Source organism: Schistocerca piceifrons, chromosome 8 (genome assembly GCF_021461385.2).
Source record: "Schistocerca piceifrons isolate TAMUIC-IGC-003096 chromosome 8, iqSchPice1.1, whole genome shotgun sequence".
In the NCBI taxonomy this organism is placed as follows: Eukaryota; Metazoa; Arthropoda; class Insecta; order Orthoptera; family Acrididae; genus Schistocerca; species Schistocerca piceifrons.
In genome coordinates, this window is record NC_060145.1 from 379,188,174 (window position 1) to 379,214,136 (window position 25,963).

General features: G+C 41.0%; 1 protein-coding gene across 4 annotated transcripts in view; it reads right to left on the reverse strand.

Moving 5' to 3' along the window:
• LOC124711441 (sepiapterin reductase) overlaps positions 1–25,963 on the reverse strand; it is a 183,983-nt gene that overhangs the window by 22,438 nt on the left and 135,582 nt on the right. For 2 of the 4 annotated variants that reach the window (XR_007005481.1, XR_007005482.1), the window contains exon 3: positions 2,052–2,675. Coding sequence is in view for 2 of the 4 variants with exons in the window: in XM_047241517.1 (XP_047097473.1) it covers positions 2,134–2,675 (542 nt within the window). In the remaining 2 variants the exon portion in view is untranslated. Of the gene's footprint in view, positions 1–713; positions 2,676–25,963 lie in introns of those variants that run through there. The other 2 variants (XM_047241517.1, XM_047241518.1) reach the window with 1 other exon arrangement.

Consider the following 25,963-nt stretch of genomic DNA (forward strand, 5'->3'; position numbering starts at 1 on the left):
TAAATTTTATTTTTATTTCTCTTACAGGCAAAATGAAATGTTAATTTAGTTGGATAGCAGTTCTTTGAAATTCTATTTCCCGAAGTTAAGAAATCTGAAATGCTGTTTCAGTACTAAGCAGAGAAACAGTGGTTACAATGATCTGATGCATTTAGGCTGCACACACAGCAGGGAAATTAATATATTGTTTTCTTGGCATTTTATGATGAACCAGTAATTAAATACATTTCCTCCTTTTGATGTTTTTGACAAGAGTTGTGCAATGGAAGATTTTCTATGCTGGACTTGTAATGAAGATTATAATATAACTTAATTTGTGCAAATTTTGACACTTTTAGCACAGATAGAAGATTGCAATGATGTCAGGATCCTATTTTGGTGTGTTTATTTTGATATCAGGATGGGCACACAGAATTTATAACTTACATTAAATAATCAGTTCCAGCATTTCTGCAGCCTGGTGAGTTGTGCATTGAGATGAAAGTCAAGTTCAGTCTAAAACCTTTGTCATTCGCAGTTCATGCCAAATAAATATTCCAACCACCTTTCTCTGAACTTGCACCTCAAATATATTTACCTTTCAAGCTCTCATTATTCCTTTCCTTAGTTGTAACACACAAAGCCCCTTATTAATCATGCAGGAATAACATATCTGAAAAAATTCGTGTCTGAGATACTCATTGGACAAATGAACATTGTATTTATTTCTTCACTGCTTTGTGAAATCCTAATAGTTTTATTTGAGAAAGGATTTACAGTGAGACACAGGTTATGATGTTATTATATAATGAAGAAATGCTTATTGGTATTTGAGATATATATTTTCAAAACTGGTTTCGTTCACAAACATTAAAACTGGGAGTCATGCAGGATACCATGTGGGCTGGATGTCTGCACACAACCCATGCAAGTATAGGCCACATAACTTAACAGGGCCCCTCCACCTCCACCAAACCACATGTGGTTGTGCAATACATGTATAATTCATGTGTGAATTTTAAAAGCAGGTTATTTAGACAACACAAATGATCATCAGACATCACATGATAGCAAGACATGTAATTTCTGCTATTTACACACAATTTTATGATTACATGAGATATGTGATTAATTTGTGCTGCAAGTTTTGTCTTTTATGTATTTAATCTAACCACCACAAGAATGTGTGTTTCAGCATTGAACAGTGTTGTGGAATTGCCTGAATTCAGAAATGTAAATGCACAAAAGGGAAGGAAAAATTGTTTGTAACAAGATTTGGTTTAGGTGATTTTAGATTTCTTCTTTACAACTATGTGGCATTATTTAAGAGTTCATTGTTCATTATTATTCACGTGGACAGTATGATTTTAATTTTTTTAATTCATGTAGTTGTAAATTATGTGCTATTTGGATGATATCATTAGACCTTCAGTATGGACTACAGTTTTCAAACAAGACGGAAATTCACTGTTTTGTATACCTGTCATTCATATTTATAATCATATATTAACACATGAATAGAAGGCATCCTCCCCACACAAATATCCAGACTGTGGACATGATTCCGAGAGCCCTGTTTCTGAAATGGATAAATGCAATGATGTGCCTTTGAAGGAGCACATATTAATGATTCCATGATTTAACATTTTACACTTCTCCTTGTCATTCATTACCAGAAATAATAAATTAAACACCAGTTGGTAACATATCACAAGTGAAGAAATGTGCTGGAACATAACAAATTTGGGTACCTGTAGTTTACAGAGGGTGAGCTATCAATTATGCTACCTGAATATGCTTCAAATATCTATTCAATTACTCAGCTAGTCACAGGCTTCTCTGAATTACCCCAAATTTTGCATCAGTTCTCCCACAACAACACTGGCAGCCATAATGGACAAGTGAGCAGTAGGAATTCTGCACAGTCGCAGGATAGTTATAGAGTAATTACTGCTGTACAGTATGAATGTCTCATGCTGTTATTTCCAGGCAATTATTCCCCCCCCCCCCCTCCCCACCCCCTCCATTCAACATATGTTAGAAGTCACATGCCCAGTTTTGAAAATACACACCTTATTTATTACTATAGTGCATCAGACTGGCACTTCATGTTCCGCTACAGCTAGGTACTGCAGAGAGAGGAAGCTAAGGCATCTAGTCCTTGAGGTCATAGTAGTCAATGCGCTTCCCTGACTGGAAGGCACCTGTCTCCAGCACAGCAGCCAGACGAGCAGCTGTCTTCTCCGGGGAAACAATGTCACCACGCTTGCGCATATCTGAGAAGCTGTTACGGATGGCTGGGTCTGAGGCACCATTTTCTATACTGGCCACCATGTCTGTGTCCACAACACCAGGTGAATAGTTTAGCACAGCCAGTGATGCATTCTCAGCAGCCAGAACTGAGAAGTACATCTGACGAGCAGCGCGGCCCACACAATAGTACCCCAGAGATGGGAAGGGTTCCACGGCAGCTAGAGATGTGATGTTGACGATGTAACGCCGTGGGCCATTATCCCCCTGTGGTAGCAGAGCCAGGAACTGCGCGGTCAGCACTGCAGCGGAAGACACATTAAGTGCCAGGTAAGAGGTCCATTTGGCACTGTCTGCTAACTGTGCAGTACCCTCTGACAGGTCACCAACAGAGCCAGCACCGTGCACGATCATGGCCACCTTGTAGTCTGCTGTGTCCCCGCACTCTAGAACATCCACCATGCCAGTCAAAAAATAACACAGCAAATACACAAGAACTGTTAAAAAAAGCTAGAAATGACCCATATGGTAATCTTATGGCCCACTGTTTAACTGATTTCTAAACCCAAATCATAGTAAAGGCTTAACTATAACAATAACCAAATACCATATTTCATAGATTATGCACAATGAATCAACACCATACTGTACAGATGTACCAGTTCATAACAGCTGCTTTAACCCTCCTACTACCAGAATGTTTCCTTTTCATTGAGTACCACTGGGGTCATAAAGACCGAAAGTAATTTACATGGGATATATCGGTAGAATTTTAATGAACATAAAAACACACATTTCAGGTGTTCAACATGATAGTAATTCTATTTTTATAAATGCTACATTCAAGAAACAAACAATTTAAACTGCCATCATACTCTGTGTAAAAACTGAATAGATTTTAGTGTATGTAAATATAAAAATGAATAAAACATCATTGGATACAACTGACTCAGATGGAGAAAGTCATGTATTAAAAATTTTGGAAGCACAGAAGATACATATTTCTGTTGTCATTGTGGGGTTGTATCAATGACAATGGTAGTAAGAGGGTTAAGTAACATTATTAATTACTATGTTGTAGCCTGCATCTTGAGGCAAAACGATGAACATTTTAGTCAGTGTCACAAGTGTAAAACCAACTTATTTCATATCACAGTGAAAGGTTACAATGATGCTTCATAAAACAAGCAAATAACTGGTGTTCATCAATGTAATAACTAAAACACTAGTACATCATTTTACAATATGATACAGCCTAAAATCCAGAAGAATTTTATAAAAATTAAGATTGGCAGTAAAACCTTACAAAGCTATTATTACAGCCCCAATTTTTATGTAATTATGCATTCTTTTCCTTTGTTCATGCACATGTAAAAAGTGTAAATGTTCATGAATTTAGTTGCCAGCAATGAATACTTCATTTTATCAAAATATATTTTTATGTATTTCATTACATTACTTGTTTTTACATATTTTAACATTATGCTATGTAAAATTACATATTATTGCTTTGGACTCATCTACATATTTCTCTACAACCTCAGTAGGCTGCTATCTCAGAAAAAATATCTGAATCTGAGCTACCATGAAAGTTGATAACAGTAAGTAAACTAAATCTAAAAACCACATTCCAGTGCTATGAATGTGGTTGGATTATTAAGGTTTGGCATTTTAGTTCTTAATAGTAAAGCAGATACAATAGCAATACTGTGTGTGGCATTGTAGCCGCCATTCTTGAGTGTAGAAAACAGTTTTGTGTGCAGCAAGATTGGCAATGGGACAGAGAGAAAGACTACCAGCCACTGAGCTAGAACTAGGGAATGTGCACATGCCAAGAAAAGTTTGCAAAATAGTACTTCTTACCCCTGTTGCATTATAATTAACATCCAAATTAAGATCATTGGTAACAAATTGTTCACTCCTGCGAGAGAGATTGTTCTATGTCGAGAATTCAGTAAGCATACCAAGGGTTCTATGAAGCCCCAGCTTCAGGAAGATATACATTGTGATGCACACACAAAGAACAACACTGTGCAATCATTAAAAAAATGAATGTTACATATGCAGATTTGAAAGACTCCAAACTCAAACGATATTTTCCATGATCGTTCCTATAAACATTCCATGTAATAAACTTCAAGTGCCTGAATATCATGCACTTCTGCAAAAGTACCATGGGCAATAGATTTATGATGTACTGAGATTAAGGGGGGATGTAATGGATTTTGGTCCAAAAAATCCATTTTTCAAAAATATTATTTTCTTGATCTACACAGTTTAATCTATGTTGTGTGTGAATTTTATCATGATAGCAGCTTTAGAAATGCTTTTAAATTGTTAAACTGATTGACTCTGCACTGCAAGCCACTCCCACCTTTTCTGACATTTGGGAAACTGCTTGCTTCAGCAGAATTTGTGTCAGTGCAAAGGCTATTTTCTTTCAATATCTGTGGCTGACATCTATATCTCTGGCTGACATTTATATCTTTCCCTGAAAACTTTCTTGCATGTGGTTTATTTACAGTTTGACAATACTAACACATATTAGTAGAAATGTGGAAGGTTGAATTCACAAACCTGTACATGGAAGTCAAGATTTATGCATAATGTATGGTGGAAAAACTGTTTAGGAAATGGAGGCTTCATGGAAATCATTTTACCAACAAAAAAGGGGAAGCAGCTCAAAATGAAGAACATAAGCTCTCAGCTTCAGCATCAAAACTGGGTACAGGGGAATTGTACAGGTGTGCAAATGATATGGATTCCACTGGATTCTGACTTATTGATTTAAAGCCTCTCTGCCAGGCTATAAAGTTTTCATGTTCCTGTGTAAGCTGTAAAAATATGGAATGCATGATTGTTGTTGAAGAAAGAAGAGTGGGAATAGCTTGCGATTTTAAATTAATTAGTAATTTGTGTGGCTATGAATTTTCATTTTCCTCCTCCAAAAGGACTGACACTGGTACCTATGAAAGCAGTTTTAGGTTAACATATGCTCTGAGATGCCTCAGACAGGGCAGGGGAGGAGGTAATTTATTGTGCAGTTTTCTGAAAATGAAAAAATAAATAAAGAAATGTCTCATGTTGTATGCAATACTACCAAAGTTATTATGAAGGAAGCAGTGGCGTGATTGGTGTAAATAAACCAAAAAGAAATAGATCCTGGAGTAGATATTCATGACAGTGAATCTCCTACAAATGTTACTGACCTGCTTGAGTCTGTAGATGGGACCTGGATGAGAAGGGGTCACACATCTACATATGGAGTTGCATCTGTTATTGGTATTGACTCAGGTAAAGTTTTATATGTAGAAATTATGTCTAAATACTGCCACCAGTGTGCAACAAGGAAAATGTCCAACAATGAAGACAGTGAGAAACTGTGGCAAGAAAAGCATGCAGTAGCATGCTCTAAAAATTATAGTGGCTCAAGTGGGGGCATGGAGCCTGCTACAGTTGTGAGGATGTTCTCCATAGCTGAGAACCAGTATGAGGTTCGATATACTAAATACCTTGGTGATGGGGACTACTCCTTGTTCAAAGGTGTAACAGATAAAAATCCAGACAATAAAACAATAGAAAAGTTGGGATGTGTTGGCCACATCCAAAAGAGGCTTGGTGGTAGGCTTCTTCACTTGCTGAAAGAGAAGAAAGGTGAAGCACATGAGGATGGAAAACTGCTCTGAGGAAAAGGCAAGCTTACTCTGAAAGAAACTTATTCTCTTCAATTATTTTATGGGAGAGCTATCAGGAAAAAAAACACATAATTTATAGGCAATGAAGCATGCTGTGTGGATATTTTCCCCCACAAACTATCCACTGACCAAACACCAAAGCACAATCTGTGTCTGAAAGACAATTGGTGTAAGTTCAACAACAGAAATGAGACTTTATTCACATAGACACTCATTACCAGAACATTTTATGAATGCAATTAAGCCCACATTCAGCTTTCTTGCAAACCCTGATTTATTAAGGAAGTGTCTTCATGGAAAGACACAAAATGCAAATGAAAGACTGAATAATTTAATTTGGATTAGATGCTCAAAAAGGACATTCTGTGAACTTTAAGTACTCAAAATAGGTGTCTTTGATGCAGTTTTATGTTAAAATAATGGAAACAATGGCAGAACTGAAGTGCTGAAGAGAGCTGGTATAGATCCTGGCGTGTTTACAACAAAAGCATTTTACACCATCAATGAAAGCAGGGTCAAGAAAGCTAACAGTTCAGTGCCTTACCTGCAAATACAGACCAGGCAGATTCAAAGAGGAGTGAAGAAAAACCTGAAGGATGGGGAGTAGTACAGAGGATTTTAAAACTGAGGTAAGCTTATCACATGTAGAAGTACGATAGGAAAATTTTTGAACCTCATTTTCTCTTACTTAAACTTTTTTACATTATTAGAAGATTTTTCTCAAGAAATATATGTGCTATTCTCCAAAATTTTCAGGAACTGTTCGCAACATGTTGCTGTCTTCCTGAAACTACAAAAAATGAGATCCTTCAATTATATTCTGATTTTCAGATGATTGTATGTAGAACAAAAAGTTAATTTTGGATGTGCAAAATTAAAAACTCTGTTAATGATACAATTTGTACCATAAATTAATAACTGTACTTCGGTGGTCTTATAACCTTCTCAGAACATTACAATATTATTTTCAGATTAATTGCAGAATTTGAGTTATGGCTTTTTATCAAAAAGTCAATAAAAAAATTAAAAATTCAAATTTCTTGCAAAATATTAATCCTACATATTTTATTATATTTTTCTGTTGAAACAAAGCTCTTTTGCTTCATACATGGAAAATTTTAGATTTGTACGTTGATAAATATGGCTGTAATGATTTTTTAAATAAACATTTACATTTTCCTTTACATCCCCCTTAAGGAAACAATTCATATTTTTTGTTGCCAGCAGACTCTTGACACAAGTGCAGCACTATAGAAGTAACTACAACACATACAGGGGTGATTCTATGATTATGCTTTCAGGGATGATGGAGAAGGGTAACTGTATCAGACTGAGGTACAGGGCACTGGTCCAGAAAGATCAAGTTGAAAGTTCATTGAATATTGTTCCAATACCCCTTACTGTGAAATGATGTGCCAATACTGTTGTTGCTAAGATTGTAGAAATTCTGCCAAGTACTTAGGTGTAAACATTTGGATGACAGCTCACCTAAACCAATGCATATGGTGTACTGTGTACAAAAATGAGCAGATCTGGTGAACAATGTCTGTGCTGTAGGAAACTGCAGTCCTTGTCTATAAGTTTAAACACTAATGTTGATCAGATCTAAACAAATTGAGTTGTACCTTTTGACTGAACTTGCAGATATGATTTTCGTGTATGGGCAAACAAATGGGAGCGGCAGAGAAGTGGGGAGGTCATACAGGACCAAATATCCATGCAGACAGCATCCGGCTCTTATCATGTTTCTTAAGTAGTTCCAGCAATTAAGTGCAACATGACAATTGGTACCACAGAACAATGGTCGAGGAGGATGATAAACTACTTGGGCCACCAACTTAGAAGAAGCAGTGCTTGCCCAAGTGGATGAGGCACCTGTAATCAGCATTCAATCAGCAGCACATGAAACAAATGTTTCAGAGTACTGTGTGGCAAGCATTATAGGAAATGCAATTACACCTCTAACATCCACAGAAAGTGCATGCTTTCAACTTCTGCTGGATGTGAATCTGGTGTCATTTTCTGCCAATGGCTCATTCAGTGCCTTACAATGGATCCTGTGTGTGTAGTTTTCATGGGTGAAGTGTGTTTCACCAGAGATAGAATGCTAAATAATCGCAATACTCCTGTTTGCTGATGAGAAACCCCACACTACAGTCATGTGAAGCCATCATATATTACCAGTCAATTTGTGGACAAGTGTACTCAATGATTACATATTACACCCACTTCTTCCTCTTCCCCACTTAAATGCACTAGCGTACACAATGTTTATCGGAGACATAATATCCTGGTTCCTGAAATGCTTCCCTCTTGTTATTCATCAACAGATGTGATTCCAACGTGATGGAGTCTCTCCTCACTTTGGACTGAGAGTTTGTGAACAGGTGGGTCAGACATTCTCAGTAAAGTGGATGGGCAGAGAAGGTCCTGTTTTGTGACCAGCTTGTTCAACTGATCTCAGCCCACTTCATTACTTCTTATGGGGCCATGTGAAAAGTCTTGTGTACGAGATGCCTGTTGAGACTGAAGAGGATTTCCTGCCAAGAAATCTTGCAGCCTGCAACACTGTTCAAATGACATTGGGGTTATTCGAATGGGTATAACAGTACTTTGTGCAATGATACCATTGCTGCATTGATGCTGGGGGACTGTTGTAAACATAGCAGTTCATGAAACTTGTGCAGGTAAGTGGAATTAATTATTACTGTACAACAGACTTAAGATTTTTGGTACACCCCACATCAAGTTATGGGCATTGTCACTAGCCTATCAACAGAGGAATTTATTTGAGGGTATTAAGTAATTTCCAGTCGGTACTCTGTGTGTCATGATCAGGATTCAGAAGTTGGGGATCATAGTTTGATTGCAGTGAGAGGCTAAGGTGGAACTTTAGTAGATTTTCACTTATACCTTTTGACTTTGTCATTTATGGACCAGGCTCCCTTACATCAAACCTTTACATTTACCCTTGTGGCCAATATTTTTTCTTTCCAATGTAGAAGGCAGTTGTGACCCTGGTGGTCGATAAACTATTTTTGAAGATTGGTACTGTTTGTCTTGTGTACCTTTTACCACATGGGCTAGGAGTTTCATATATACCTGCCTCTCAAAAAGCAGATCATTTTTCATATATCCCAGAAGAGCTGCTATCTTGGTCAGTGTGAGTAAGATCACATTCACTTTATGTTTCTTCATTAGTGTGGCAAATTTTGAAGAAACATTTGCCCCATTATGGTAGGGAGGATGTAGATTACATCATTTCTTCTTTCTCTTCCTCTGGCTGCCTGGCATTTTCATGAGAAAATCTCTTTTACTCTGATGTTTTATATATCTATTTTTATTGACCACCTTTTCCAAGTGTACCAGTGCATCCCGTAGTCAGTCAGTGTGACAGAACACAGGCTCCATGTACTAAAGTTTTAGGTAAGCTCAGTCTCCAAAGGATTGTGGCACGTGGAGTCCTGAAAGTATAAATCAGTATGGGTGATTCCAAAATGAGATTTTCAATCCGCAGTGGAGTGTGTGCTTATATGAAACTTCCTGGCAGGTTAAAACTGTGTGCCACACCAAGACTCTAACTCGGGGCCTTTGCCTTTTGTGGGCAAGTGCTCTACCATCTGAGCTACCCTAGCATGACTCACACCCCGTCCTCTCTGTGAAAGGCAAAGGTGCCGAATTCAATGGGGGCAACATCAATCTGTTCAAAATATTGATTACAAACTAAAAACTGAGTTGAGGTTAGCACATGCTGAAGCAATATGGTTCTGCCTTCCTCATATTTAGTGCTAATCAGTTATAGACAGTCATGAGTAACTTAGTAAAGAAGGAGAATATGTCAAAGGTAATGAGTAAATCAGACCTTTTAAGTTTGAGAACTTTCAGTCTACTACCAACAACAACAACAACAACAACAACAACAACAATAATAATAATAATTGGTTCAAAAGCTTGGTGCAACTCTTTTGAATGGACACCAATTCAGCAACTCCCATGTTCCTGAGACAACAGCACCTGGTGTTCCCAGACGATCATCCATCAAAATGCTAATCAGGTGTGACAATGCTTAAATTTGTTGCCCAGGTGAGAACCAGTGTACTCAATGTGGTAAGGTTGTTGGCAACCTACCATTAAAAATCTGCTAATTTAAGGGTATGATGTTTACATTCAACTAAGCTAACTGCTGCATTGGCACACCAATAAGTAGGTGCATCTTTGTTACTCACTGTTGGTCTGAAAGTCGATGATTTAGCATCTACCACAAGAAGGATTTATGATTTCTATTTTCTTCTGACAGGATTTGTTTTGTGGGCCTTAAGAGAGCTATAATCTGGGAGGCACAGAGATGTGTCCCTTCAGTCTGTTGATACCTTCCTTGGGCAGAGAACTGGAGCTCAGAAATGAAGCCATTTTCTCTCAAAAAGGACAGTGACATCCTTGTCAGTCTTACAATGTGTTCTGTCCTCAAGTAAGTTGTACATTTTCTCTATGTATATGTGTCTCAGCCACCAATCAGTGGCAGTCTGTAGGAAGAACCACCATATTGGTATCATCCTGGAGATTACGAAGTGCCGCTCTTTCAGACAAGGACATCTTACTTTTTTGTGCTCAGGGTCTTAAGTCATCAGCATGCTTCATATCTTATTTCTTCATCATCATCATCATCATCATCATCATCTAGTTTTCTGACAGCTTCTTCAATTCCTCTGGTAAAATATGGTAATGGCAAGGGCTTCTGTGTAGCTGCAAAATTCAAACATTTTCCCAAACAGCCACTGTCTTGTTGTCCAGGTCCTCTGTTGTTAAACTAAAAACAGAACATTTATATGATATTTCTTTCAGCTACAGAGTAGCTAGATGGTCGAACTTTGCAATGTGCCTTGCAGCAGAGTTTTGATGTGTCCAGTCCACTTTTGTACAAGTTACACCATAAGCCCAGCCCAACTACAGTTCCAGAAGATACTCCACTTTACCAATGGGCTATGGCATTTTTTGTTTGGCTCCTCTAGTGGTGTCCTACAGTGTTGTCATGAGGGGATTTGAATATCTACCAGGACTGCAGACATTTAACTGCAAAACAAAATCAATTACAGAATGTTTATTTTTTGGGGTGATAATTCAAACTTTGTCATATCCCTTGTATGGTATCTGTTGTGTCATATGTACAAGACACAGCCAGGGCAAAACTATCACAGGCGCAAAAATACAAGCTGGTGCCAGTGTCAGAGAGATCTGCCACTTGTGCCAATTCCACCAGCCCCATAGCCAGTGCTGAGGATGGAGATATCAGCTCCGCCTTGACCAATTGAAAGCCAAGTACAAACCGCCAATGATCAGACGACAACAGACAGAAGTGTACTTGGAAGGAAGATGAACAGCTCTCATGCACTTGGTTATAGATCATTGTCCAGGGCTAACTTAGACAGAGAACATCATTTAGTGAGCTGCTCTTAGAAATGAACAGACAGTAGTTGTAAATTGTATTTGCTATGTATTGTGAAGTTCATCTACAATTATTTGCACTTATTTATTGAGGGCCTTTTTTGTGTTATATTACAGTGTTGCAGACATCATTATTCAATAAATGACAAAGGTAAGTAAACCTTTTTAATGCCTGCCCAGTTAGCCGTGTGGTCTAATGCATTGCTTTCCAGGTGGGAAGGCATGCCGGTCCCTGGCACAAATCCGCCCAGCAGATTAGTGTCAAGGTTCAGTGTGCCGGCCAGTCTGAGGATGGTTTTTAAGGCAGTTTTCCATCTGCCTCAGTGGATGTGAGCTGGTTCCCTTATTCAGCCTCAGTTACACTATGTCGGCGGTTGCTGCGCAAACACTTTCTCCATGTACACGTACTGCATAATTAGTCTACCATGCAAACATTGGGGTTACACTCGTCTGTTAGATGTTCCAGGGGGAGAGGGGGGGGGGCATGGGGGGGCGGCTCAACTGAGGACCATACTGCACAATAACCCTAGGTTTGGTGTGGCGGTGGTGTGTGTGGACTGCTGTAGCCTGTTGAGAGGTTGTGTACCACTGAGGGCTAAGGAGGGGACAAAGCCTCCACAGCAGTAGTGATGAGGCCTTTACAAAACTGGCGATGAGGGTTTACAAAAGTATCTACACTCCCTTCTGTAGCATCTAACTGGTGAAGAATAAATGTGATTTGCCACAATTCTGGTGATTGTGACGTTTCTAACCAGTTAACTAATTTAAGGCCGCTTTGTGTGAACCACTTTAGTAGGCTTTATTAATTTAGAAAAGGCCTTCAGCAATGTAAATTGCTCTAAGATGAAAAGTATAAGTCTCACTGAGCTAGACTATGTAGGTAGCTTAACAAGAAACAGACAAGAGTTGTTAAAACAGGATACTGAGGCAAAAGTTACAATAGTAAGTACAGGAGTTGGACAGAAATGTTGAAACGCCATGGCAGATGAAGCATGCAGGATGCACTGTCGTATTTGACCACAAAAGGCAACCGTGCAATATCCTCAATGTGATGCAAGTGTCAGCTGTGGTCAGACTAGTTTTCTTTGTAGCTGTGGGTGCTGCTGCACCACAGAATAATTTCAGTGTATATGCCTAAATTTTTTAAAAGTTCTACGTGACAAGCTCAGAGCTGAGGAAGCCAGCACAGGACCAGTGAGCCAATCTGAATGTCAACATAATGTACAGCTAATGTAGCAGAAGAGAGGATGCAAGGCAAGCATTGCCACACAGCCTCTGAGCAAGGAAAGCAGAGGAGCTAACACCACAGAACAACATAAAAGGGCAGTATGGAGTAACACTCTGTAACTTCAAGCTCCAGAGTGCCACTGAAATAGTCTAACATCAAAAAAGACCCAAGCTCAGAGACCCAGAACAATTCTTGAATCATCACAGCAAGGCAAGGAGTACTGAAGACACCAATAAACGAGTGAAAATATGATCATGCACACAGAGCCACTGTGCCATAGGTATGTGCTTGGCGTTTTAAATAATGGAGATTTCTGATCTCAAAGACACTTTCAGCCATGACACCATCCTCTCCATATTGCTGTAATCAGAGAGAATGATGGACTATTTAGTTTCTCTGAAACCATGATAAGCTGATTGGTTACAGTCTGTGTGCTTGCTAACTTCAACACTGAGACATAGCCAACCACAGCTGCGGTCTGCCTAATGGGACATCACAGATAAGAAGACTAGTATGCTGCCAGTTCTCCTCCCACTGAGGATCCATTGTGGATTATATTAAAGCAGGTATCTTCACTCCCTACAGCTGTAGCACATTAGTGCAGCCCTAGGCTGACCCTTAACAATCTGTTGCAGTCCTGATCAATACACAATGGACAACAAGGTCTAGTCTTCATGTGACAGACTGTGTATGAGAGTGTTTAGGTGTAGGGCCATACTGTACTGCAGAACATTTAGAACAAGTGACACCTACCAGTCTCCACATTGCCACCTGCACAACAACACATGGCCACCACTCACTGATCTGTGGCTCTGATGTCACAGCCTGCTGAGGGCACATCAGCACTTCTTTGCGGCTCGTGCTGATGCTCAACCACAATGACACACTCTGTAAACTCATCCTGGCAAATAAATGTTACTATATAAACCATTATGTCACTAGCACCTCCAGGCATAATCTGAGCCACCCTTCCACACACTGTGCTCGCCTTCCTGCACACTGACTGGGTACAATGCTTCTGTCATGGGGGGGGGGGGGGGGGGTAAATAGGAAACTGATGACATTAACTGTTTGTTCTTCTTAAATGAAACAGAAAAAAATATGAAAACAGAAAAATGCTGTAGAGCAGTGGATATGCAACATTATTCCAGATCACTCTGTACTCCACTATACTGATAAGATTGTCTAGAATCCAAAAGTTGTAAGAAAGAAAATCATAGCAAGATAAAAAATAATATTTATTGTAAACTGATTACTTTGATCTTTAAAAAATTGGTAGGACATGAGTTTGTTATCGAGTTGAGACACATATCTGGTATATTAAATTCAGTTATCACACTACAGGTTTTGTAATAGTTCCTATATTTTGACACCATATATTTCATCATGCCCACTAGATACCCTTTCTTCCCCTTATGAAGTTTAAGTGCTCTGCTGAAGAGCAACTGAAAACAAGAAGGCAATGAAAAACTTTTTACTTAATATTAACAACCATGTTTTACAATACACTGTCTTAATTTTCAAACCATGTAGCTTTTTGAAAACCAACTCAATTGATTCTATGTCCTTAAAGTCTTCCATCATTATCTCCTGAATGGTCAGTTTTGAAGGATCTCAGCAATGACATGCTTCCATTTTGAATGAACCATAACTTTTGACACCTACTTTCTTTCCTAGATCACTGTGGAGTCCCCGTCACGAAGTACAAAACTATGACCTGAACATAAAAACCTGTATTTCTGTAAAGTATTTGCAGCTGAACATAGAAATAAAGCACTAAAACTCTCCAATTATTGATCCCCCTGACACAGAAATCAGACCATACAATCACTTTGTGTTCCATACTTTCTTCAAGTGTATCGTAATTGTTCACCACAAATTTATGCAGACAGAAAACTATTTTGGTTGAACTTCTCCACGTGGTGTGTTTTGTGTGGGTGTCTTGTTTTAGGGCACAAAAACAACTGGTCATATGCGCTCAAGTCAAAACTATAGAACACGAAGACAGAGAAGAGTTAAAAGATGACTACATGTCAATCCCAATCAACATAAGAAAAGACAGCTAAGAACAGGGACATGGAGAAAAGGCTATAAATTATACCATAGAGAAAGCGAGGCCCAGAACTAAAAATTAAATGGCCTTTGCCATACTGATACAATGGATAAAAAGTAAAATGGGGCCGACTGCCCACACTTCATTTGCTAAAATGGCCGATCTCGGACAGAAAACCCCAGCAGGAATGTAAATTGTTAAAAAATGGGCATTCTGTCAGGAAACTGCAGATAGTTAAAACTTCGGCAAATTGTGCACAAAGTGACAGTGGAGCACCACGTAACAGATGGCAATGGCTAAAAGGGCAGTGCACTATATGCAACGTAGTTAAAATGACCTCCTCCTGGCAAGAGGGCTGAGAGGTGGTCATCCAAGTTACTGGGAGAGACTTAATAATCTGGAGCTTATTCCCAGGAAGGGAGGACCAGTGACGATGCCAAAGTGACACCACCTCCTGACAGATGGCAACACGGAGATGATCGGAGGGAATATAGGAACTAGTGGACTGAGGTACGAGGGCAGCAGCGTCAGCAGCCTCGTTTCCTGGCAGACCGACACAACCAGGAATCCACATAAACAACATAGTGGCTCCATCAAGAGTGAGAAAGTGACAGTTTTCCTGGACCAGTTGCAGTAAGGAATGGGTGGTGTACAGTGCACAGAGACTTTGAAGGATGCTGAGAGTGTATGTACTCCCTGGCCTCATACAAGACTAAGAGCTCGACTGAATACTGAGCAGTGTGCCAGAAGCTGATACCGCAAAATGCTGGCACAAATGATGAAGGCACACCTGACACCATGGTCAGTCCAAAAGCCATCAGTGTACACAAAGGTACGATTGCAAAGTACCATGCGGAGGTCATGAAATTGAAGGCAATAGAGCGGGGCTGGAGTAGTGTCCTTAGGAAGTGAATGAAGGTCAAGGTAAACACTGGTCGCCACATGAAGCCAAGGTGGTTAAGGGTTCACACCCACTGGGAAAGTTACAGATAGTGTGAAGTTACGCCCCCAGAGCAAGTGCTGAAGCAGACTCCAGAAGGTAACAGAAGAGGGCCGCACCCTGCACTGGCAATCAATGAAGTAATTGAAGGAGGCATAGGATGGGTGGCCATGAATGGCTGACAAACGGCATGCATACCTGCTAAGGAGAAAGTCACAGTGGTAAGGCAGTGGTAGTTCAGCAGCTTCAGCATACAGACTCTCACCATTGCTAGTGTAAAAAGCGCCAGTGGCCGAATGGATGCCATGATGGTGGATGGTGTTGAGACAGCATAAAAGAGACGAACATGCAGACACATAAAGCACCCATAGTCTAGCTTCAAATGGACGAGGGCCTGGTACAAACGGAGGAGGGTGGTTCTACCTGCACCCCACGAAGTACCATTGAGGACATGTAGGACATTGAGGGAACACACAGAGCGGACTGCCAGGTAAGACACATGGGAGGACCACGAGTGTTTCCTATAGCACATGAGCCCCAGGAATTTTATAGTTTCAATGAAAGGAAGAGCAACAGGCCCAAGATATAAAGATGGGGGTGGGGAGAAACCAATTTCGCCGCCAGAAAGTCATACAAACGGTTTTGTCAGTGGAAAAAACCAAAGCCATTGTTGATGCTCCATAAGTAAAGATGATCGAGCATCGTTGAAGTGACAACAGTGCATATGTCAGACCTACGTGAATTAGAAAGTGTTCAAACAGTGGGTGGTTTGAGGTTTTCGGGCGCTAAACAGCGTGGTCATCAGCGCCCAAACGCATAGAAACAGGAACACATGCGGTGAAGGGACGAAGACGGACAGCGAACAAGGAGAACGGCTAAAAGACACAGACCTGACCCAGTTCCAAATCCTCACATACAGAGGCAAAACAAGAGGAGAAGAAACGCACTAAAAAAGGAATGGAAACACAAGGAAAAGGGAACAGAAATCGAAGTGAAACAAGTAGGTAATCGTGACTGGCGGACCTCTTACCTAAAAACTGGGTGAGCCAGTCACGCAGCAGCACATTAAAATCCTCTCCCTAAAATTGGACAGGACACAAAACCGTAAGACCTTAACAACAGTCGTTGCGTCGTCTTGCAAAATAGAGGGCAAATCCGGTGGCAAGGAAACCACCGCCCTCTGGTCAGAGAATAAAAGACAATTAAGTAAAATGTGGCGGACAGCAATCTGGACGCCACAAGCACTGCAGATTGGGGGGGGGGGGGGGGGGGGGTCCTCCCGCTGGAGTAAAAAACCATGCGTTAAGGGACTGTGCCCGATGCGGAGCCGAGTGAGGAGAACCTCATCCCGCCTGCAGGACTGGTAGCACGTACGCCATGGCCGCGTGTTGGCCTCTACCAGACGCAGCTTATTTTCACCGACTGCCAGCCACTCTTCCCATTGACGTATAACACGAAAACGCAAAAGGAAGGTAAGAGCATGGAGGGGGACGGCACATTAAACAAGGTGAGGGAGGGAACATGCATCTTTGGCAGCCACATCCGCCAATTCATTTCCCCTAATACCCACGTGCCCCGACACCCGGCAGCAAGAGACCTCCTTCCCCTGCCGTGGCAGGTGGAGTACGGCATCATGGATGTTCTGGACGACCGTATCCGCTGGGTACAAGTGTTGCATGGTCTGAAGGGCACTCAGGGAGTCAGAACAGATGAGAAACTTAAGACTGGGAACACATCTCATCTGCTCCAATGCCCGCAAGATCGCAAACAATTCGGCATCAAAGATGGCAAACGCCGCAGGAAGCCGTAACTTGACGACTCGATCAGGGAAAACAACAGCACAACCAACAGAGTCCCCCTGTTTAGAACCATCCGTAAATACTGGTACATGGTCGGGATGTTGGTTGTGTGAAAACAGTTGGCGCTATTGTAGTGGATGCTTCCATAACCAAGATTTTTCAAGAGGCATTGCATCGAAGATTTATCCTACATATAGGGAAAGTGGAAAATCATCATCCACTAAGTCACAACGCAGACGAAATTGTGTGCTGTGCGAGCGTGAAAGATGGTCATTGAAGAGGGTTGTGATGAAAAATTAGTTGATAGCTGCGAAACTCACTCTCACTTCAGAACAATGTCACATCCGCTAATCCTGTCAGCACCAAAACATGAAGAGCAGGCGACTGCAGGGCGAGCTGGAATTTCAAAACAACTCCTTAGTTATTCAGATGCCTGTAACAGGAAAACATGGTGCTGATGCCATAAAAGCTGGAGTATGGAGCAACGGAAGAAAGTCATTTGGTTGGATTATTCTCGTTTCACATTGTCCAACTTCTGGACGAGTTCACGTTCCAAGAATGAAACACGGCGGCTGTTCAGTGACGATTTAGACAGCCATATCGCTGTATATCATGGGCTGCATGGCTACTACGAGAGGTCACATCGCTGTCAGGGATAATGTGACCATTCTGACTGATCAGGTCCATCCCATGGTAAAATATTTGTTCCTCAATTATCATGGGCCTCTTCACACAGCTGGCATCTTCTAGGACTGGTTTTGTGACAGCAAGGATGAACATTATCGCATCTTCTCTTGTCACCTCAGTTATTACTGAGCCTTTCAAAAATGGTTCAAATGGCTCTGAGCACTATAGGACATAACATCTGAGGTCATCAGTCCCCTAGAACTTATAACTACTTAAACCTAACTAACCTAAGGACATCACACACATCCATGCCCGAGACAGGATTCGAACCTGCGACCGAAGCAACAGCGCGGTTCCGGACTGAAGCGCCTAGAACCGCTCGGCCGCACCGGCTGGCTACTGAGCCTTTGTGGTCTACTCTGGTGAGAAGGGTGTGTTATTGCTATCCACCTCCATCACTGTCACTAGAACTTCCCATTCTTTTGCAGGAAGAATGCTATAAGATTCCATAGAAAACCATACAAGAGCTGCATTTATTCAGTCTGAGACGACTGGAAGATGTTTCGAATGCCAACCTGCTTCCCGTGCCGTATTGAGCGTGGTAATAAGTGTTTCCTCGCAGATCGGATACAAAAATATTTAACATGATATTAGTTAACTGTAGGAGCTTCCAAGGACAGGTCCCAGAATTAGTATCACTTACAGTATTAGGAACATAAAGTTGGTTGAAACCTGAAGTGAACAGCAACGAAATATTGAGTTCAGACTGGAATATTTATCGTACGGATAGGATAGTCTCCAATCGATAATGTCTAGTGACGTTATCACAGACTCCAAAAGTGAATTAATCCGGGTAAAGTTAAGCATCAAAGGTCGGTCAACAATAGTAATCGGATACTTCTATACACCACCTGGATCAAGAGCAGACTGATTATATTTTTAAAAATATCGGCAATCCAATATATCAGTATTTTAAAAAAATATTTTCAGCTCTCGATATACCTATAAAAAGCATTGATATGTCGACGGAAGGTAGTATCGACTCAGTGGTCCATAATAATATCAGCTTCACATTGTAAATATACTGCCGTTTTTAGAACCGGGTATTTAACCCTCCGCTGTGCACCTTGGAAAAGTTACATAACTTGGCACTGGGGGTCTATCACGACCCCAGTTCATCAGACTGGAGCACTTTATTTATTGTTGTGTTTTGCCATTATTTCTTGTTGTAACATCAAATTGTTATATTGCACACTGTTTTTATTATTAGTGGGTCATATATGACAAATCGAAATTTGTTTTTTTATGTTGTATGGCAGAAAATACATCATTATATAATTTGCGCACATTTTGTTTTACATTGCTTTTTGTTACAATAACCTCCTATTTTTTACAATTTACATTCTTACATTTTAAACATTATCAGGACGTAACGTTTTATTTCATCTTTTTGAAGATAACTGATATACTTATTTATCAGTTTTTGCTATATCTATAGATATCATAGGCAATAGTCTCGCCGCAGTGGATGCACCGGTTCCCGTCAGATAAACTAAGTTAAGCGCTGTCGGGCGTGACCAGCACTTGGATGGGTGGCCATGCGCTGCTGCCGTTTTTCGGGGTGCACTCAACCTCGTGATGCCAATTGAGGAGCTACTCGACCGAACAGTGGCGGCTCTGGTCAAAGAAAACCATCATAACGAGAGCGGTGAGCAGACCACACACCCCTCCCATCCGCATCCTAAGCTGAGGATGACACAGCGGTCGGATGATCCCGATGGGCCACTTGTGGCCTGAAGATGGAGGGCTGCTTTTATAGAGAGCATAAAAAAATGAAAAGAAAATGAAAACTTCAGTACAAAGAATACCTGTTCTAATTTTACTATGATAGAAATGGCCATATCACCATGACATACTTACTCATTTTTATCACATTCTAAGCATATCACGATCCGGCTGGAATTATAACTGCATTTCACGCTATAGGTGCCCACAAGTTTATGCATAGTGTCAACACCCCCTTTGTGTTTGTTGTAAAGCTCTATTACTTCTGGCTTCTTTTCGTGGCCAATTAGAGTTCGCAATGAGTGAAGAGAGGAGACAAATATAGCTGCTGATGACTTCTTTGGCACATATGATACTAGTGATTTCGATGTATCCGGTGAATGAATATCGCCGGTATTATCGATGTTTCTTGGGAAGAATATCGACATATCGTCATTGTATCAACACACCTAATCAGGAGCTGCATAAGTAGAGCCCTTCAAAGAGAACTTGCAGAATGCTGAATCTCTTCAGCAATTTTCTTGATAATGCTGTTGAATTGGGGGGGGGGGGGGGAGGGAGGGAGGGAGGGGTGCGGAGCGAAGTGCCTCCAACTAGTCAGGTGTAGATTGGGAGAGTCATGCTATGAAAACTGGTGCCAGGGACAGAGAGTCTGAATGTGGCGATCCATTGACAGGATGTGGGTATGGCGAATGCCCGGTGAACGTCATCTGCCAGCGTGTGTAGTGCCAACAGTAAAATTCGGAGGCGGTGGTGTTATCGTGTGTTCGTGTTTTACATGGATGGGGCTTGCACCCGTTGTTTTGCGTGGCACTATCACAGCAAGACCTACATGGATGTTTCCTGCACCTTCTTGTTGAAGAGCAATTCATGGATGGCGATTGCATCTTTCAACACGATGGAACACCTGTTCATAATGCACAGCCTGTGGCGGAGTGGTTACACGACAACTTCCCTGTAATGGACTGGCCTGCACAGACTCCTGAATCCTATAGAACACCTTTGGGATGTTTTGGAACGCCGACTCCGTGCCAGGCCTCACCGACCGGCATCGACACATCTACTCAGTGCAGCACCCCGTAAAGAATGGGCTGCCATTCCCCAATAAATCTTCCTGCACCTGATTGAACGTGTGCCTGCGAGAGTGGAAGCTTTCATCAAGGCTAAGGGTGGGCCAACACCTTACTGAATTCCAGCATTACCGATGGAGGGCGCCACGAACTTTTAAGTCATTTTGAGCCAGGTGTCCGGATACTTGTGATCACAGAGTATATCGTAGGTCGCTCGAGGAACTAAGGGTATCTAGCGACTGGGGAAAGCGCACGCTGTTCCCACATTCAAGGAGGTCAAGACGCACAGAATTATCGGCAGATATCGTTAACGTCAGTCCATCGAAATTTGGAATATGTTTTACACTAAGTAATTATGACGGTTTCGGAGAGCTAAAATGTCCTCTACAAAAGTAAACATGGATTCCACAGACAGAGATCTTTGGAAATTCAGCTCGGTCGTTTCCTTTGTGAGATGCATGTCGCTTTAGACAATAGCGCTCAGTTAGATGCCGTGTTCCTTGACTTCAGGAAAGCATTTGACACCGTCCCGCACTGCCGTGCAGTGAAAAAAATTGAACTTATCGAGTATCGGAGCAGATTTGCAACTGGGTTGGAGATTCCTTGCTGACGGAACTCAACACGTCGCTCTGAACGCAACAGAATCGACAGAAGTAAAGATAAATCCCGGAATACTCCAAGGAAGTGTGACAGGACCGTTATTGTTTACAATGTGTATAAATGATCTAGCAGAAAGCTCATTAAGACTGTTCGCAGGTGACGCTGTTGTCTAAAAGACAGTATATTCGCAGAATGACCTACAAAGGATTGATGAATGATACAAGGAGTGGCAGACGACACCGAACGTAAATAAATGTAACTATTTAGCATACATAGCAAAGGAAATCCACTACTGTACAGCGGCGCTATTTATGACAGCCGGCCAGAGTAGCCAGACTACAGCGCCTAGAACCGCACGACCGCAACGGTTGCAGGTTCGAATCCTGCCTCGGGCATGGATGTGTGTGATGTCCTTAGGTTAGTTAGGTTTAAGTAGTTCTAAGTTCTAGGGGACTGATGACCTCAGAAATTAAGTTCCATAGTGCTCAGAGCCATTTGAACCATTTTTGATGACAAATTGCTGGAAACAGTGTCTACCGTAAATTACGTACGAGTAACGATCCAGACCAACCTTACGACGAAAGACAACACAAAACAAATAGCAGGAAAAACAGATGCCAGGCAGATTCATAGGAAGAAAATCCCAAGGGTAATTCATCCACGAATGATGTGATTACAAGACGCCTTTCGACAAAGGTAAACCAACAAAGAGCGGCGCGTTTCGTCTCGGAGTCGTTTAGTCGGCGCGAGAGCGTTAAAGAATGCTCAACAATCTCTGCGGGAACTGGGGGGGGGGGGGGAGGGGAAATCAGATAGTGGTACCAGAAGTACCCTCCGACACACACCGTTAAGTGGCTTGCGGAGTATAATGTGGAGATTTAGATTTTTGTCCAGCACCGTAAGTGTCCGCCAAAAATACCATTTTTCGCCATTACCGGTACTGTTATATTTTCAATTAAGATGCACTAAAAAAATACGAAGTTACGTAGGTCGAAGCAATATATATTTTCGTGCAAAACACAAAATATGCTTAGATTTCAATATGATGTAGCGGCATTAGCCGAACTGAACGCAGTCTACAGAAGACCATAGATTAAGATGTTTTAGGAACTACATAATAGGGAAATAGAAGATAACCGAAATCATGATATGTAACACACCAACAGCAGCAAAAGTAAATCGTGTGAAAAGAACTTTAAACAAGTCAGCGGTTTTAAGTATCTAGGTAGGAGAATGACAACAGCAGTACAGGCTCAGCGACGAAGGATACAATTAGGGATGGGATATCTGACAGCGATATATCGGATAGAGTTACACTACACTTTTAACTTATATTTTTATAGCCGATGTAGCTGTAGTATCGATATTTTGTGGCGACGTAGTCCATCATCATCATCATCATCATCATCATCATCATCATCATCATCATCATCATCATCATCATCATCATCATAATATCTAATTCATAATAGAGATAAAGCAACCCTAATTTCTTTTTAATATTGAAATATTTACATAAGGACAGTAACTACAATTTTTTGCTGTGAAGTTTTAAGAGAAGTTTCCATGTTAGTTATTTTCATAACCTCCTCTCACTGGAAAGTAATGTGATGGAAATACAGGGTGAGTCACCTAACGTTACCGCTGGATATATTTCGTAAACCACATCAAATACTGACGAATCGATTCCACAGACCGAAAGTGAGGAGAGGGGCTAGTGTAATTGGTTAATACAAACGATAAACAAATGCACGGAAGTATGTTTAACACAAACCTACGTTTTTTAAATGGAACTCCGTTAGTTTTGTTAGCACATCTGAACATATAAACAAATACGTAATCAGTGCCGTTTGTTGCATTGTAAAATGTTAATTACATCCGGAGATATTGTAACCTAAAGTTGACGCTTGAGTAAGTACCACTCCTCCGCTGTTCGATCGTGTGTATCTGAGAGCACCGAATTACGTAGGGATCCAAAGGGAACGGTGATAGACCTTAGGTACAGAAGAGACTGAAACAGCACATTACGTCCACATGCTAACACCTTTTTGTTGGTCTTTTTCACTGACGCACATGTACATTACCATGAGGGCTGAGGTAAACGTACACACGTGGTTTCCGTTTTCAATTACGAAGTGGAATAGAGTGTCCCACTGGAAATGCGTCGACGTATGTCGTATCAGCATGATGGTGAACCTGCACATTCCGCAATTAACACTAGGCTGACCCTTGACAGGATGTTCGACGGGCGTTTCATAGGACGTGGAGCACGCATAAATTGGCCAGCCCGTTCTCCTGATCTTACACCTCTGGACTTCTTTCTGTGGGGTACGTTGAAGGAGAATGTGACCGTAATGTGCCTACAACCGCAGAGGATATGAAACAACGTATTGTGGCAGCCTGCGGCGACATTACACCAGATGTACTGCGGCGTGTACGACATTCATCACGCCAGAGATTGCAATTGTGTGCAGCAAATGATGGCCACCACATTGAACATCTATTGGCCTGACATGTCGGGACACACTATTCCACTCCGTAATTGAAAACGGAAACCACGTGTGTACGTGTACCTCACCCCTCGTGGCAATGTACATGTGAGTCAGTGAAAAAGACCAATAAAAAGGTGTTAGCATGTGGACGTAATGTGCTGTTCCAGTCTCTTCTGTACCTAAGGTCCATCACCGTTCCCTTTGGATCCCTACGTAATTCGGTGCTCTCCGATACACACGATCGAACAGCGGAGGAGTGATACTCAAGCGTCAACTTTAGGTTACAATATCTCTGGATATAATTAACAATTTACAATGCAACAAACGGCACTGATTACGTATTTGTTTATATGTTCAGATGTGCTAACAAAACTAACGGGGTTCCATTTAAAAAAACGTAGGTTTGTGTTAAAAAACATTCTTACGTGCATTTTTTTATGGTTTGTATTAACCAATTACACTAGCCCCTCTCCTCTCGTTCGGTCTGTGGAATCGATTCGTCAGTATTTTATGTGGTTTACGAAATATATCCAGCGGTAACGTTAGGTGACTCACCCTGTATAATCCTCGAAACCTCTTCTACTTGTATTGTTCATTGATGAGAAAAATGTCTTTCAAAAGTGATGTGTGGAAACATTTTAAACCAGTTGATAATAAAAGTGTGAAGTGCAGTTATTGTGGGAAGGTACTCCGAACTTCTGGTAACACTTCTGATCAAGGCCAGACGGCTGCAAGCTAGACGACGAAAACAACTACGAAGTCAATCCCCGATACTACTGATGTAGAAATCAGACCTCTCAGTTCCACTTCTAGCCTAGTAATTATTTTGACATCGTCAGCTGCTTATTCAAATTCTACGAAAGAAGATATCGCTGCTGCTTTGAAAATTGTAGCTTCATTTGCACGAGGAGGAGGAGGGGGGGGGGAGAGGGAGGAGAAAAACGACAATAAATAAATAAAGCGATTTTGTTTCATCTGTCTTACAAAACTTTTAGCTCATTTGTGTAAAACACCAACCAGAGAAACATTTGTAAAATTAATACGCGAAAAATATGAAATCCGTTTGCAGCTTCAGCAAGAATTGAGTGAGGTAATAACAGTAACCCTAACGTCAGATGTATGGACCGAAATATATCAAACAAAAAGTTTTATGATTCTTACTGTCCACTAAGTGCTTCCTGACAGCGATGAAATAAGATCAGTACCTTTAGGACTTCTTAAACTCTGAGAGCGGCGTATCTCGTACTATATTTCTCATGTTCTGAAAAAGGTTTGTGAACGTAGTTCAAGACACTGGAGCAAATATGGTCAGGGCATCGGTGACTAAATTTTGTCACCAACGCCTTATCCATTGTTTTACTCATTTGTTATACCTTGTATATGAGAAAGCATTGTCCTCTGCAGAAAGACTCTAAGACATATTCGTCAAAATCAGAGCTCTAATTATTTGGTTTAAACATAATGTAGCAGCGAGTGACCATTTGAGGACGCTGACAGAAGGTTGTTCGAAGACAGAGCTAATTTCAGACATTTCAACAAGATGGCACAGTAAATATGATTCAGAGGAGTGTGTTTATATGCATACATTCACGTCCAATCGTATCCAAGCGTCTGGGCCATTTATTTGTAACAAAATCTAGTCTGATAAAATATGCATATTAATACAATAATAAAACAAATAATTATTACGTTTTTAGATAGGGAATTTTCCCTGTGGAGTGGCCGCCAAAATATTGTCCAGGAAACGTGGAAGATAAAACGAGAGAATGACTAGACACTGAAGACACTTTCCCAGAATTATCACTTTATTTGCAGATTCCACACCCTAGACAGTTAGGAGACAACCCATTCACAATCTGGAGGGAAATGTCTCAACCCAGTTCCAGTCTGTATCTGACACCTAGGAAATTTAATTCCAGCAGAAAGACTATTTTCAGAAGGTGGTGAAGTGATTTCTGCTCTGAGAAATAGGTTAAATGCAAACATGCCAACAAAGTAACTTA